This window comes from Eublepharis macularius, chromosome 1, assembly GCF_028583425.1.
Source record: "Eublepharis macularius isolate TG4126 chromosome 1, MPM_Emac_v1.0, whole genome shotgun sequence".
Taxonomy (NCBI): domain Eukaryota; kingdom Metazoa; phylum Chordata; class Lepidosauria; order Squamata; family Eublepharidae; genus Eublepharis; species Eublepharis macularius.
In genome coordinates, this window is record NC_072790.1 from 130,176,835 (window position 1) to 130,192,077 (window position 15,243).

At 39.1% G+C, this 15,243-nt stretch overlaps 1 protein-coding gene across 1 annotated transcript in view; it reads right to left on the reverse strand.

Annotated features, from left to right (window-relative positions):
- SYNE1 (spectrin repeat containing nuclear envelope protein 1) overlaps positions 1-15,243 on the reverse strand; it is a 471,821-nt gene that overhangs the window by 103,083 nt on the left and 353,495 nt on the right. The window contains exons 120-122 of the mRNA XM_055002895.1: positions 7,846-8,080; positions 5,075-5,269; positions 2,973-3,098 (exon numbers count right to left, since the gene is read on the reverse strand). Coding sequence (XP_054858870.1) covers positions 2,973-3,098; positions 5,075-5,269; positions 7,846-8,080 — 556 coding nt within the window. The remainder of the gene's footprint in view (positions 1-2,972; positions 3,099-5,074; positions 5,270-7,845; positions 8,081-15,243) is intronic.

The following is a 15,243-nucleotide window of genomic DNA, read 5'->3' on the forward strand; positions in this document are numbered from 1 at the left end:
GGGGGAAAACATGTACCTTTCATGCTTGTTCCAGTCTAATTTTTTTTTAAAGCCAACCCAGGAAAAGGTTAAAATGCTGCTGTTTCATTCCCTCTCAGCAACTTCCCTGCTGTTTTCTTTTGCAAATGGCTGTGCAAAATGCTTATTTTTTCCTCTTTGGTATTAGGAGAAGACACTGGAAGGGAGAGAAAAGCAGCCATTTCTTTCCTGGCTTTTAAAGCCAGGAGAAATGATCAGTAACGTTACAACTCATCCCCGACTTTGAAAAAAAAATGAGTGTGTGCTCATACCACTGAGGGAGGAAGGGAAAAGCAGCCATTTAACACTTTGTTGGCTTTTAAATCAGCAGGGAACAAGCAGTAATGTTAGGACTAGTTCCTGATTTTGAAAAAAAAATGAGAGTGCATGCATATCCAGGAGGAAGGAAGTGAACGAAGAAGCAGCCTTATGACCCTTACCTCACTTTACTAATAAAAATGGCGGAAAAGGAGTTCAGAGAGCTGAGGAGGGTGGGAGTGGCTGCCGATGAACAGACCAATCAGCTCCTGAGGGAAAGCAAGAGGGGGGCACAAGAAGCAGAATGGGAGTTTTTGATTCTGCATGGACATAACACGTGCCCACAATGACTGAGTAACAGCTTAAAAAATCGTGGAATGTGTGCAGGAGAAAAAAAACTGGGAAAAGATGGACAAAAAACGTTTGTGCTTCTCATGACTCCCTTGCATGTGTGGAACTCTGGAGAACATGGAAAACAGAATAGATTCTGAAACGCTGTAAAGTGACCATGCGGAAAACACCTATGTATGGATGTGAAACTTGAACAATCCTGTGGTCTCAGCAGATCATACACTGAACATGCTGTAGCTAAAAAGGCAAATGTGATTTTGGGCTATATCAACAGAAGTATAGTGTCAAAATCACATGAAGTGATGGTATCACTTTACTCTGCTCTGGTTAGACCTCACTTATTCAGTTTTGAGCATCACAATTTAAGAAGGATGTGGACATGCTGGAACATGTCCGAAGGAGAGGAAGAAAGATGGTGAGGGGACTGGAGACCAAGTCATATGAGGAAAGGTTGAAAGAGCTGGGTATGTTTAGCCTGTAGAGCAGGCGACTGAGAGGTGAAATGGTAGCTCTCTTCAAATATTTGAATGGCTAGCCCAAAGGATGGAGTGGTTTTCTGTTGCCACAGAGGGTTGGACCAGAAACAATGGGTTAAAATTAAGTCAAAAAAGGTTTTGGCTCATTATAAATTATAATATCCCTCTAAAACCGGAACTTATTTTTTTGGATATGTGGCAAGATATTTCACTACCACAAATTTGACAGGACCTGATTACTTCACTTTTAGTTGCAGCCGAAACAACCATTGCATCATGCTGGAAATCTCCACATCCACCCCAGGTAAGCATATGGTTTAACAAAATATGGGAACATATGGCTATGGATAAAATTACAGAAAGAATACATTTACCAAATTATTCTAAATCATCAAATTTCACAGTAAAGTGGCAACTTTTTTGGACTCTCTCTCAACTAAAGATCCACAATTAGCAACTATATCCTACCTAAAATTCCTGATTATAGACCTCTGAGTACATCATAGAGTCTCTGAACTGAATTGATCATATATCTCTGCCAAAACTAAATTGCTCTTAACTCGTAACTAAAAAAATTTGATAATCTAAAATAACAATGTTATGCATGTATTTCAATCTGTTCATGGTAATTAATGTAGTGACTGTTTTCCTAGGTTACAAAACTGTTTATGTGTTTACTTATGTACTGTTTTTATTTGAATAAAAGTTAATTTAAAAAAAGAGGTTTTGGCTAAACATTAAGAACTCTCTGATAGTTAGAGCTGTTCCTCAGTGGAACAGGCTTCCTTGGGAGGTGGAAGGCTCTCCTTCCTTGGGGGTATTTAAGACGAGGCTAGATGGTCACCTGACAGCTATGATGATTCTCTGACTTAATATTAATGTAAGGATATGTGAAAAACTGTGAAAAACTAACTAAATAAACAATGAAAAATTCTATCAAAAAGTATGCACAGTTTATGAAATAAGTACAAAAGGTTAAATAATTTGTGTATTACAAACATACATTAATCCATACAACACTTAAAGATCCATATCACAATACTGGAAAACCATCATTGCAACTTATGATGAGAACACTTGATTTCAAAGCATACAATAAACAAAATATCACTCCCAACAAAGTCATTCAGGTCCAAAGATGAAAAATACAAAGTTATGTAAACTTAGTTGTTGGGATGTAAATAAAGTGCAATCCACTTATGCTGGTCTCTGGGTGGCTGCAGTCTCTCAGCTCACACCAGGCAAAACTGCTGGTTTCATTTGGTTGCACTTATGGGTGACTGGCTTAAAAAAAACTCATTTTCACAGAAGTCTTTCTCAAAGTGTAGCCAATTACAAGAAATGTTCTAATCAAAGCATCTCCATAACTGAACCAAAACTTCATGGCTTGTATAACTCTAAAGTGTAGGAATCACACGACACAGGGTTGAAGATTCTGAACACCGTTCTGCCCCATTTGGGCAGTCGTGCTTTATTTAACATAGCAGGTATACAGCAAGAAACAATGGCTGAGTAAATAGATGTTTGTCCTTTGCTAATCCCTTGCTAATCAGTTACAGACAGACACAGGGAAACTGCACGTAGCAGAGAGAAACTTTTGCATTGTTAAGCATTTATGAGTATGAGGGGAGCAGAGTGACCTTTGATCAGGGTAGGTATGCCTATCCGCTGACCCACATTCCACTCTTTTTCCTTTTATTTATTAGGAGCAGGAATCAATTCACAACACTAAAGCTCTCTGATGAAACAGAGAGCTTTAAACTTAATTGAGATGTAACTTGATGGAACATAAAACACACATGACTGCTGTTATGTTATTGCAGCTATGTATGCCTTTGGAACCTGAGGGAATTCTGACTGATCATTTACCTTGCAACGAATCTGTTCTGTATGAAGTTCATCATGATGGTCTGGCAAGGGTTGAGAGAGTTTCTTCTTGAAGGCTTTTAGTTTTTCCTGGGAATCTGCAATGCCCTTTTCACATTTTTCCCAATCCTAAATGGAAAAACAAACATTTAGTTGTTCTGAATGGAAGCTAGGTAGGGGAATAAAGGAAAATCCAAATAGTAAAATACCCTTATAATTATTTGCCGTCAAGCAGAAATATTTTATTCAGTTAATAATAAAACAAATGCTTATTTGTTAATATTTACAGCTACACCTATGTATATGGTTCTTTTGAAGACTTATAAAGATATGTTATGCAAGGATAAATGGTTGGATGAATAATGGGAAGAAAGGAGGAACATGACCTGGGCTTTTCTTTCATGCTCGGTTCCACAGACTGTATTGAAGACTATCTACTACCCATTTACAACTCTAGCATCCATTGACCCAGCCTCCTGTTCAATAAACATAAGAAAAATTGATTTTAAAAAACCCTTTTGCCCACTATGCTGAATCTAAATTTATCTGAAATGTCTTTAAGACAATCTTTTTGTGCTTTAACATTCCTTTTTAATCATATCCTTTGCCCACCACTCCTGCCTCAGACATGATGTCTTTGGTCCAACCACTTTTATCTCACATTCTGGGCTCAATGTAGGTTGCACGAACCATTACAGCATCATGTTTGTGCCTCTATGAATGGAGTTTTGAATAATGAAAATCTTCAGGCTTTCTATCCCCACAAAATAATTTCTGCTGGACCACATAACCCATTCAGTTATATTTCTTTCATAGCTTTTTCCACATCTTTCATTTGGCTGACAATGAGCTGTAGAATTGTAGAACAGTCCTGCAAAAGCTGTTTCTAAAATGCAGTACTCAGTTCTTAATGTGAAGGCTTTCAGTATGCAAGTTACATAAGTCCACTTGTGGCTTTATGCAGAAGTGGTTTAAAATAGTAAGTTGCAACATGGCAAAAAGGGCAGAATTTGAACTAGAAGTTTTTTTTAAAAAAACATTATATAAAACTTGTTAAGGGATAGATTAAGAATACAGAGATGATACTCTTAGTCCATCTCTATTCATAGCTTCAACAGGAAAATAGTTTTAATTCAAAGTGTATGCTAAGCAGAATTTTTATAGCCCATCTTGTGCATACTGAACTTATTTTCAAAAGATTTCAGACATAACCTCTGCACTTCAGGCTATATAAACTACTCTATAAACTCAAGAAAGCACATTATTTCTTTAAATGTCTACTTTATAGTCAATATTTTTGACAGAGGTTCTATTTGTTTGCAATCCTAAATAAAGTTTATCAAGGCAGAGGGGAGGTTTAAAGTGATCCAGCAACAAGCCAAGCCAAAGAGCTTTCTGGCTGAAGAAACTTCCTGCCAGCAGAAGAGGATCTTATACCACCACAAAACTCTACCATCAGCATGACAGAAGCATAAGATGCAACCTTATGTTCAAAATATCCACAAGTCATATCTGCCTTTTTGTAACCGAAAACGCTTAAGGTTAAGATTGTGAAAAAAAAAAAACCCAAACAGTCAGACACACTTAAGGTATGCAGACTAATGCTAAATATATCTTTAAAGAGCTGACCATCAAAAGATAGAACACTAGGATAGATTTCTCCATAATTCCTCATTTATTGGCAGAATTACTGAAACATCAGATACGTAGAAGAAAAAAAATGACGCAGTATAATAATAGTACCATTGTAAACAAAACAAAATGACAAAACTGAGACTATAGTATTTTGGTCACATCATGAGGAGGCAAGACTCACTGGAAAACACAATAATGCTAAGAAAAGTGGAAGAAAGTAAGAAAAGACAAAGACCCAAAATATGATGGCTTGGTTCAGTAAAGAAGCCATGACCTCTAGTTTGCAAGATCAGGCCAGGGCTGTTAATTATAGGACGTTTTTGGAGGTCTTTCATAAGGTAACCATAAGCCAAACACACACATACACACACACGAATGAAAAACAACAAGCACATGGGGAGAATGTAATGCCATTCCCAAAGGGGTATAACATTATTATTTGAGGCTCTAAATTCATGATGTAAACTTACTTTTAACAAGAATGTAAGCTGTTTCTTCTGTTCTTCAAGTCGGAGGTTGGTCAATTTCCAGCGCTCCTGGATTTCTGTAAGTTCAGTCTGTAGGGCTGCTTCTGTCTCACCATCTGCACACAGTAATAGCTGTTTCCCTCCTTCTACGGTTAAAATGTAGCTGCCTTGTTGACGAAGAAGACCTTTTTCTTTAAACTGTGAAAATCATCAATGACATTTCCCAAGCATTACTTTTGTAATATTTTCTTAGATGGAACAGAACTATCCTAAATCTCAGGCTAGTAAGAAATACTCTTCTTTTTAGTATAGGACAAGGTTTCTTAAGTTTTGAGGGAAAGATCTACCAAATTAGTTAAGGAAAAACCAAGCAATATTTACAGTGCTGAGGTTTCTTAGCAGAAATATCGTTGGACATTCATTTGCTTTTCCAGGGTAAGTGGTTTCTTTTTTCTCTTATCATTGCTTTTTTTTCTCTTTGCAAGTCCTTTCCCGGTTCTTAATTACATTATTTTCCAATATCTTCCCTTTTGTTCCCTCTACCTATGGGTCTCCTGCCAACCATTCAGTGAGAGTCCTTCCTCACCTAATGATGACTGTGGTTACGGAGTTGAACAGAACATATAAGAAGTATTTTTGTTTATTATTCTTTTATTAATAACTCCCTGAAGAAAGGTCAAAGATGCTTATACAGGACTCCAGCTTGTCTCCCATTCAGTATTGATCAGGTCTACAAAATACTTGACTTTGGTAATGTTTCAGCATCAAATGCTTCCATTTTTACATAAAAACCCTATAGTCATTAGAAGCCTGGAAACTTAAAAAAAGAACACAATGCTTTGTAGTTCCCCCTTCTCACCAACAAATTAGGAGTTTTATCCTTCTCTTTCTGTTTATTATTATAACTGCAGGAAAGACACTCTTCCTGTAGAGTTCTTTTTTCCAGTTAGCTCAATCTTATGCAGGTCTCCTCAGAACTGTACTGACATCTTTTTAATGGAGTCTACTCCTAGGAAAGTATTCTTAGGATGGCACTGTATATTTTGTATCTGCCATATTTTGCTTATATGAAAATTACATTTGATAATAAGCAGCATGAAAATTCAAGGTTGTTTAATGTTTTAGCTGTGAAACTCTCTAAAAACAAAACATATTTGAAACCTGGATTTGAGTCCAGTAGCACCTTAGAGACCAACAAGATTTTCAACAAGGTTGGTCTCTAATAGGGGTGTGCAAAAACAACAACAACAACAACACTATCATTTGGATCTGGATATCAAAAATATCATAAATATTCGATATTCTTGATATCTGGGTCAGATTCTCTAATTGGACTTGGTTTGATTAGAGAACCCGGATGTCTTTGGACATTATTCCCTATGGGAGAAACTATCCAGGAAACTGGGAGGGCATTTTTCAAGCCAACTCTAGCAAACTTGCAGTGAACTTAGTCTTTCCTGTCCACTAAAGACCCCCCAAGTTTCAGGAAGATAGGACTCTGGGGTCCAATTCTATGGATCCCAATACAAGTTTGGTTTTATCCAGCATTAAGGTATTCAGTATCCTTATTTTATTTGGGATTCTCTAATTTGATTCGGTATACCCATAGAATGCTGATCAAGCCATTATCCAGGTATATATTCAGTATATATAAATACCGAATTATACACCCCTAGTCTCTAAGGTGCTACTGAACTCAAATCCTGCTGTTCTACTGCAGACCAACACAGCTGCCTCCTGTAACTATGCTTGAAACCTAGAACAGCAAAATTACAGGAAATATTAGAAATAAATGGCAATTAAGTACAGACCACGAGACATCCTCATATTCGGATGTTATGCTGCAGATGTCAACAGTAGCTACTACTGGTGCATAAAAGCAACTTTTTCTAGTATGCGGCTTTTACGTAACTCAACAACTGCAGTCAATTACAGCACTATAGAATTAATATTAAACTACTTTAATGAAATGGATAAAACATTCAGTTACTTGGAGGGTGTTATGACCTGTACTTTCTTCGGGGTAGATTTTTCTTTTAATCTTCCCCTTACACCCTCTGGGTAGTTTGCTGCCACCAGGAATATATTATTCCAAAATATTTTATTCAAATTTCCCCTTTGGTAACATGTTTAAGCGTCAGGCTCCTTCGTGGTTCTATGTGGCCCTGAGGATATGAATGGGATATAGCAATGACAGCTACACTGGGATATAACAAAACAAAATAAATATTTATTTTTCAAGAAGCGTATTGGTTTCATAAAAGTAGTTCTCAGTTCTTAAAGTTACTTCCTATAAACTCATTCACACAGATCTCTTCTAAGGCTTCACACACAGTTAGCCTCCTTCACTAGACTCAATAGTTCTCTCACAAATACTTCAAATATAGGCAGCACACAGCTAGCCTCTCTTTCTCTGACTCTCATTCACAGAAATATTAAACCTGCTTAGGCAGCACACAGCTGGCCTCTCTTTCCCTGACTGAGTGTCCTTTCACAAACATGCTCAGTTCAGGTTCCACACAGGTTATATTTATGTCATAAACACTTCAACATATTCAGGCAGCACACAGCTAGCCTGCTTTCTTCTGACTGAAACCTTTCTCCATGCGCTGTCAGTCTAAACTGCATTCTCTCCGCCCACAATCTCAGTCAACCAATCATATCGCTCACTCATTCCTCTTTCATCCCCACTCTTCACCTAGCTCAAACCAAGCATTTAAAGACACATGCACACATTTACTTGGAATCATAACAGAGGGTATGCCAAGATTTACCTGCATTTCATCCAACAGCACTTTAGCTTGCTGCAGTGGGATGGGAAAATTGTCTAGCCCACACACAGTCTGACTAGATACTTCCACTAGCCATTTGCGCAGTTTCTCTGCCATGTCTCTGTAGCGTTGCCATTGGTGGATCTGACTGTCAATGATACCCCTCCTCTGCTGAGCTCTGCGAATCACTCCCTGCCATTGGTTACTGAGAAGGGCCAGTTTCAGATTAAATTCAACCCTGCAAGAAAATGGAACACAAGATGAAAGAGTAATGTAATCCTCCCATAAATCTGAATCAACAAACTGAATTCAAAAAGTTCTGGTTTCTACAAACTGATGATGTGGTTGCCTATGAACCTAAGAGTCCCATTTTTATAGTCACTTAAGAGTCCCTTTAACACTTGGTTGCTTACCCCTACTATTCTCAAATCCATATCGTTGAATCTTACTGACAGAAGCAGGGCAGGAAAATGAGAAGTATGACAAAGATGTCTGAAAAGCCACAAGATTCCACCAGGTTTTTGGTATTCCCTACAAGCCCCATCTGTGAATACTTAAATCCACCAACCAGGGCCACATCAGCAGAAGGCAGATTTTCCTCCGAACTGGGGGGGGGGGGAGGGAGGGAGAGAGAGTGTAATGATGTAATATCACAATGCGACTGCGTAATCAGAGCTGTAGACCATGCTTTCTGCAATTATTTTAGCTGTTCTGATCTTAAAGTAGGATTTGGAAATAGTAGGTGTAAGCAACCAAATGTTAAAGAAACTTGGGTGACTAGAGAGAGGAGAGAGATGGTGGGCAGGTGGGTGAGAAGGCTTCTGCTTACCCACCCACTCACCTCCAGAACTGTTGCTTCCCTGTGGGTGGAGAGGAAGAGAAGGCTCTCAGTTGTCTTTCCCCCTCTACTGCAGCAGAGGTGTCTTTGGGGGCTTTTTAACTCCACCCCACCTCATTTTTGAGGGTTTTAATGAACATATAGACCCTTCCAATGTTTCAGCAAGAGGACCCTTGAAAATAAGTCCGACTTTTTGTTCATTTTGCCTGTGGTTGCTAAATCAGAAGCCATATCAGGCAGGTATCCTACCAGACAAAATGTAAACCATATGAGGATGTGGTAAGCAAAGAGGCAAGAAGTCAGCTGGTTCCACTTTTCATGTCATAAACTGCTTGCAGGCTCTTTCATCATCATCCGTCTTTGAACTCTGTTGAGGCTGTGGCTAAACTCTCCCTGCATATTCAGTGTTCATTTTAAAATGTGGCAACCAGGTCTTCTGCTTAACTGGAAACTTCCCTACTCACTTGAACAGAAGGAGAAAAAGTCTGGGGACAAGGGGGGGGGTGTTATCAGCATCACCCAATGACATGATGTCACTTCTGGCACGACCTAAGAGGCATCACTTGTCATCAGATGCTATGATGTCACTTCTGACGTGTCCCAGAAGTGTTATTATTGCATTGGGCAATGCTCTAACATTCATATGGGCAAATGCTAGAGCATCATCAGATGTGCAGTCAAATCACTTTTGGGTCATCACAGTTCTGCTGGTGAAGTCAGTGCATTGCTGATGAGTCTCCCCAAGAGTAAGTCTCATACCAGTTGCTAGCCTCAAATTAGCAACTGGAGGTTTAAATACTACTAGTCCAGTTCTATCAGAGAATTTTACTTGCAAAGGAATATTCTTTGTGCCCAACAAGTCTAAAATCTTCCTAACACCATCATCTTAGTCTGCTTACTGAAATTCAGAATTTACCCTTCATTATTACCTTCAGAAAGAAACCCCCGAGAAAGAAAAGTATAACAGGATTGCACTTACCTGTAATTGTTGGTCACTGATGTCTTCTATAGTGGCACACATGGGACTGCACATGCACAGACTGGCCACTTGGATTTGTATACCTGAAAGCCTTCAAAGGGTGTGCCTCTCCCCCTGACTGTATACATGACAGCTTTCCTCTCAAAATCCTCCCAAACTCTGGGGAAGCTACACCCTCTTTTCTGTAGTAATTATGTGTTGCTGTGAGTGCCTCCTCCATATTATATTCCCAGAGAGAGCTCACAGTGGGGCAGAAGGGAGGGTATCTGTGCCTTCACAGAAGACCTGGATGAACAACATTTACAGGTAAGTGCAACCCTGTTTTCATTTTCAGTCTTCTGTGTAGTCTCACATAGGAGTCTAGCAAGCTACTTACTGCAGAGTGCATTACAGTAATCTAGTCTTGATCTTGATGTTACTCTGCCACGGATGCCTGTGGCCAGATTGGCCATGTCATGGTAAGGGACCATCTTCCTGGCTAGTCTGAGTTGGGAGAAGAACTTGTTTGCAGTTGCATCTACATGCTTACATGATTTTAAGGTTGTTATCCACCCTAAGCCTGCTTGCGGGGAGGGCGGAATACAAATATGATATAAATAAATAAATAATGCTGGATCTAGTATAACTCCTAGGCTCTTAACTGAGTCAGCCAGGGTCAAATGAATTCCACTGAAGGTCAGAAGCACAATGTCCTCCAAGATCTCTGCTTTCCCAGCCAGCATCACCTCTGTCTTGTCTGGGTTCAGTTTAAATTTGTTTGCCTTGAGCCATTTGAGGAGAAAAACAGTAACAACAACAACAGATTTATATACCACCCTTCAGGGCAACTTCATACCCATTTAAAGCGGTTTACAAAGTATGTTATTTAGTATCAAGCAGCAACTTAGTACCTCTATTGCATCACCAGAAGATTTGGATAATGAGATACAGAGCTGGATATCATCTGCATATTGGTGGCATCCAGTTCCATAGCTATGCATGATTTCTCCTAAAGGCTTTACATAGAGGTTGAATAACATGGGAGATAAGATTGTGCCTTGTGGAACCTCACAAGATAATTCCACTTTGAGAACAGCTGGTATGCAACAGCAACCCTTTTGAGTTTGTCCCATGAGGAATGATTTAAACCAGTCCAAGGCACATCTCCTGATACCTACTTCTGCCTCCAAACATCTCAACATGATGGCATGGTCTAGTGTGTCAAAGGCTGCAAATAGATCTAGGAGGAGCAATAATGAAGCATGGCCTTTATCTACATTTAGGAGGATGTCATCAACTAGAACCACTAGAGCCATTTCTGTCCCATAGCCTGGCCTTAAACCAGACTGAAAAGGGTCAAAGGCACTAGAGTTGTCCAAGAAGGCCAGGAGGTGGCTAGCTACTGCTCTCTCAACCACTTTGCCCAGAAAGGGCAGATTAGAGATTAAGCAATCATTGGCTACATCATTTTTGACGGATTTTTTTTTAGTAGTGAGTGGAGGACTGCCTCGTTGAGAGGCTGAGGGAAGGTGCTTTGATTTAGTGACTGATTTATGATGGATACTGAGGACACCTTTATGTGGTCTTTGGAAGATTTGAGTAGCCAGAATGATTACAGGTTACAAGTAGCAGCCTTCACAGATGCCAGAATTCTGTCAGTATCTGTCACTGTGACTGGGTTAAAATGATTCCCCTGGGGGATGGGTGGTATATAAATTGAAATATAAAATATAAAATAAACTGTGACTGGGTTAAAATGATTCAGAAATGGACCAGACAAATGTGTTAAGTATTTCTTCTGGCTCACCTACATTACAAGTAGGCATCCAGATCAGAGCGTATTTGAGCTATTTTATTAGCAAAGAAATTTGCAAAGGTGCTGCAGCTAACTGAGTTCTTGAACCAGTGATGGTTCAGATTTAGGGGTTAAAAGATGTTGATATATCTTAAACTATTGGGATGGACATGAATTAGCTGATGTAATTGTTGTAGAAAAGTAACGTTTCTTCTTCTTTTTTTTTTAAAGAATTTTTATTGGATTAGAAACATATAATAACAATTATAATCACATTCTTTAATTTTTTCTAATTCTAACCCCCTCCCTCCCCCCCCTTTTTATTGACTTCCAACAGTTTTCCAACCCCCTATCCACTTTCGCTCTACTCCTTCATATTTATTTTATTTGTTTATTATAATATACTTTCAGATTCTTCTAAGCACTATTTCCACTTCCTTTCACATATAAATTGTCATATAAATTGTCATATAAATAAAATCCTCTTAATCTATCTTCTTCATTAAAACTACTAATAATATTCATTTTGATAACCTGTGTTTTATCTTACTCCTTCTATTCTCTTCAATATGGGACAAACAATTTGCCCCCCTTTATACATCAATTCCAATACTTCTATACACATACTTATTATACACACTTATTGTCATTTGCTTAGGCTTCTGTTCTATATGTTGTTCTTTATCTATACATATACCATAAGTCTAACAATTAGACCTATCTTTGAATTTACGTATGTATGTATATATTCACTCTATGTTATACGGTTATCTTTCCAAAAATATAGATTAGTTAATTTCTATCCCATTAATTCACATAGTATCAACGCTATTGCTACTTAATATAATACTTAAAAATCATATAAAGTTGCTTAGAATTTTTCCATTAACTCTCCACCCCCTCGGTATAGTCACTTCTCTCCTCCTGTGTACCTCAATAATTTTCAAACTGCCACAGTTCTCCTCCCACCTCCCATTTTTTCACCAAATATTGTTTCAGCTTTCCCCAGTCCGTGTTAAACTGCCCTGGATCAAGGTCTCTCAGTTTTCTTGTCATTTTGTCCATCTCCGCCATGTACAGCAATTTGTAAATCCAGTCCTCAGTAGTTGGCACTTCTTGTACTTTCCACTTCTGCGCATACAAAAGTCTGGCTGCTGCCGTCATATAGAATATCAATGTCCTATGTTGTGCTGGGATGTCTTCCATTCCCAAGTTCAGTAGCAGGAGTTCTGGGTTCTTGTTAACTTGAAATTGTAAAATCTCACTCATTACTCTTATTATTTCCCCCCAGTACTGCCTAGCTACCTCGCAAGTCCACCACATATGATACATTGATCCCTCATGTTTTTTACATTTCCAGCATTTATTAGACATATTCGAGTTCCCTAGCGCAATCTTCTTTGGCGTCAGATACCAACGGTAAATCATTTTGTAAATATTCTCTTTAATATTGGTACATGTCGTGATTTTCAATGTATGTTTCCACAAGTATTCCCACGCCTCCATTGTTATTTCTTTGTTAAAGTTTATAGCCCACTTCACCATTTGCACTTTGACTGTCTCATCTTCAGTATACCATTTTAACAACACTTTGTAGACCTTAGAAATTTCCTTTTGGTCTTCTTGTAAAATTACTTTCTCTAATTCTGAGTCTTCCATCCTTATCCCTCCCTTCGCACAGTCTGAGTAATAAAGATCTCTAACTTGTCTATATTGAAACCAGTCGTAGTTTGGAGACATCTCTTGTTGCGTTCTTATTCTTATTTTAAAGGATTCTATTTGAGTTATCTCCTTATACGTTAAACACTGTTGTTCATTATCGACCGTTCTTGGATCTAATACTTCATATGGAACCACCCAGGAGGGAATTCCTTCTTGTAGGTATTCTTTGTACTTCTTCCAAATTGTGAAGAGGCTTCTCCGAATATAATGGTGCAAAAACATAGAATCTGCTTTCACTTTGTCATACCATAAATATGCATGCCATCCAAACAATTTTTTGTATCTCTCTAAGGCCAGCAATTTGCGATTTTTCAGCATCATCCAATCTTTCAACCATACCAGACAGATTGCATCATAATAAAGTCTCAGGTTGGGCAGTTGCATTCCAAAGAAAGTAACGTTTCTTTGCTGCTGTAACCGCTGTTTCATAAATCTTCCAATGGGCTCTGCAGCATGCTATATCAAATTCAGCTTGAGTTTCCTGCCAGCATCTTTTCAGATGTCTTCCAGTACTTTTTAGATCACCCAGCTCTCCAGTGAACCATGGGGCTGATTTCCGCTGCAAGGGAGGGAGAGGTTGGCAAGGAGCAATCTTGTCAATTGCTTCTAGGAGCTTCAGACTCCATGCTTCCACCAACTCAATAGAGCCTGAGTTTGGAATTCTAAAATCTCTCAGCGCTTCTTGCAGAGAAGTTAGCCGTGTTAGTCTGTGGTGGCAAAATCAAAAAGAGTCCAGTAGCACCTTTAAGACTAACCAATTTTATTTTAGCATAAGCTTTCGAGAATCAAGTTCTCTTCGTCAGATGCCTGTATCAGGCATCTGACGAAGAGAACTTGATTCTTGAAAGCTTATGCTAAAATAAAATTGGTTAGTCTTAAAGGTGCTACTGGACTCTTTTTGATCAGCGCTTCTTGAAATCCAGAAGGATCTATGAGCCTTCATGGGCAGACCATTTTAGTTGAGCCCCCCCCCCCCACAATTTTGTGGGATATGAGGGCCATATTCACCCTTGAGTGAAGCAGGTAACAGTCAGTCTATGGTTGAGGCCAAACCTCCAATTCCAAAAGAAGAGCCTCTCTCAAAGGCTCAGAGTAAAAATTAAGTCCAAATTGTGTCCCTTTTCATGCATGGGACTTGTCAGTATTTGAGAAAGATTTAGTGTTGGTCCCTGCCCAGAAAAAAACAGGGGCGGGGGAGCTGGGTTTGTGCTTAGTGGTGAAGAGGAGCACATCAGGAAACCTCCACTGGTTGAAAATATGCTGGACATGTGCCCCTTACAGACCACTCATGATTGGAGAAACCAAGTTTGCTTAGCAGATCTGTTTTCAAACTGATACAGCCAGTGGTATGAATAACATGCAGGGAAACACTATGTTGTACTACCTCTTTTCATATTTGTAATATTTCCACACAGAGCAGTAATGAAGCTGTACCACCTTGTATATTTATGTAAAACATGTTAGTGTAAACATTGTTAGTGTGAATTTATATTGCTTTGCTGAGGATAAAAGATAGATATCCAGAAATTTAGCTAGCCTCATAATCTGCTCTGCATAGAGTCTAAAAACTTCCATTCAGAATATAACTTTTTTATTCCCAACTGTGTCATCCGGGGATGGATATGACAGCACACTCGTGCTATGTTTGGACCTTATCACATCCTCCTCCGAATCTGACTGCTGGTCCGAGAATGAAGACTGCAGGCATCCAAATAGCAATACAATGTTAGTCTTCCTTGTAGTCAGAAACATTGCAGCCCTGTGCAGGATGGAGCAGTAGATTTCACCCCAGTCTGGTGTACATAGAGGCAGCATATATTATGGATACCAGGGTGGGCACAATTTAGGCCATACCCCATGCTGAGTGGAGTGCTGTTGGCTCCAATGGCTGGGATGCCTTTCTTGCGGGTTGGATCCAGTTCATCCCCTGACAGGAATGTAGAGGGAGATTGTGACCTAATGGAAGGTGCCTTCGGCACCTCGACTAAGACGCTGTTACTCTGGACCTCTGAATTCACTAGTCTTGGGTGGCCACTCTGCAGTGGAAGTCTTCTGTTTCTGTTCGTGCTCAGTCTTTGACTTTACCTT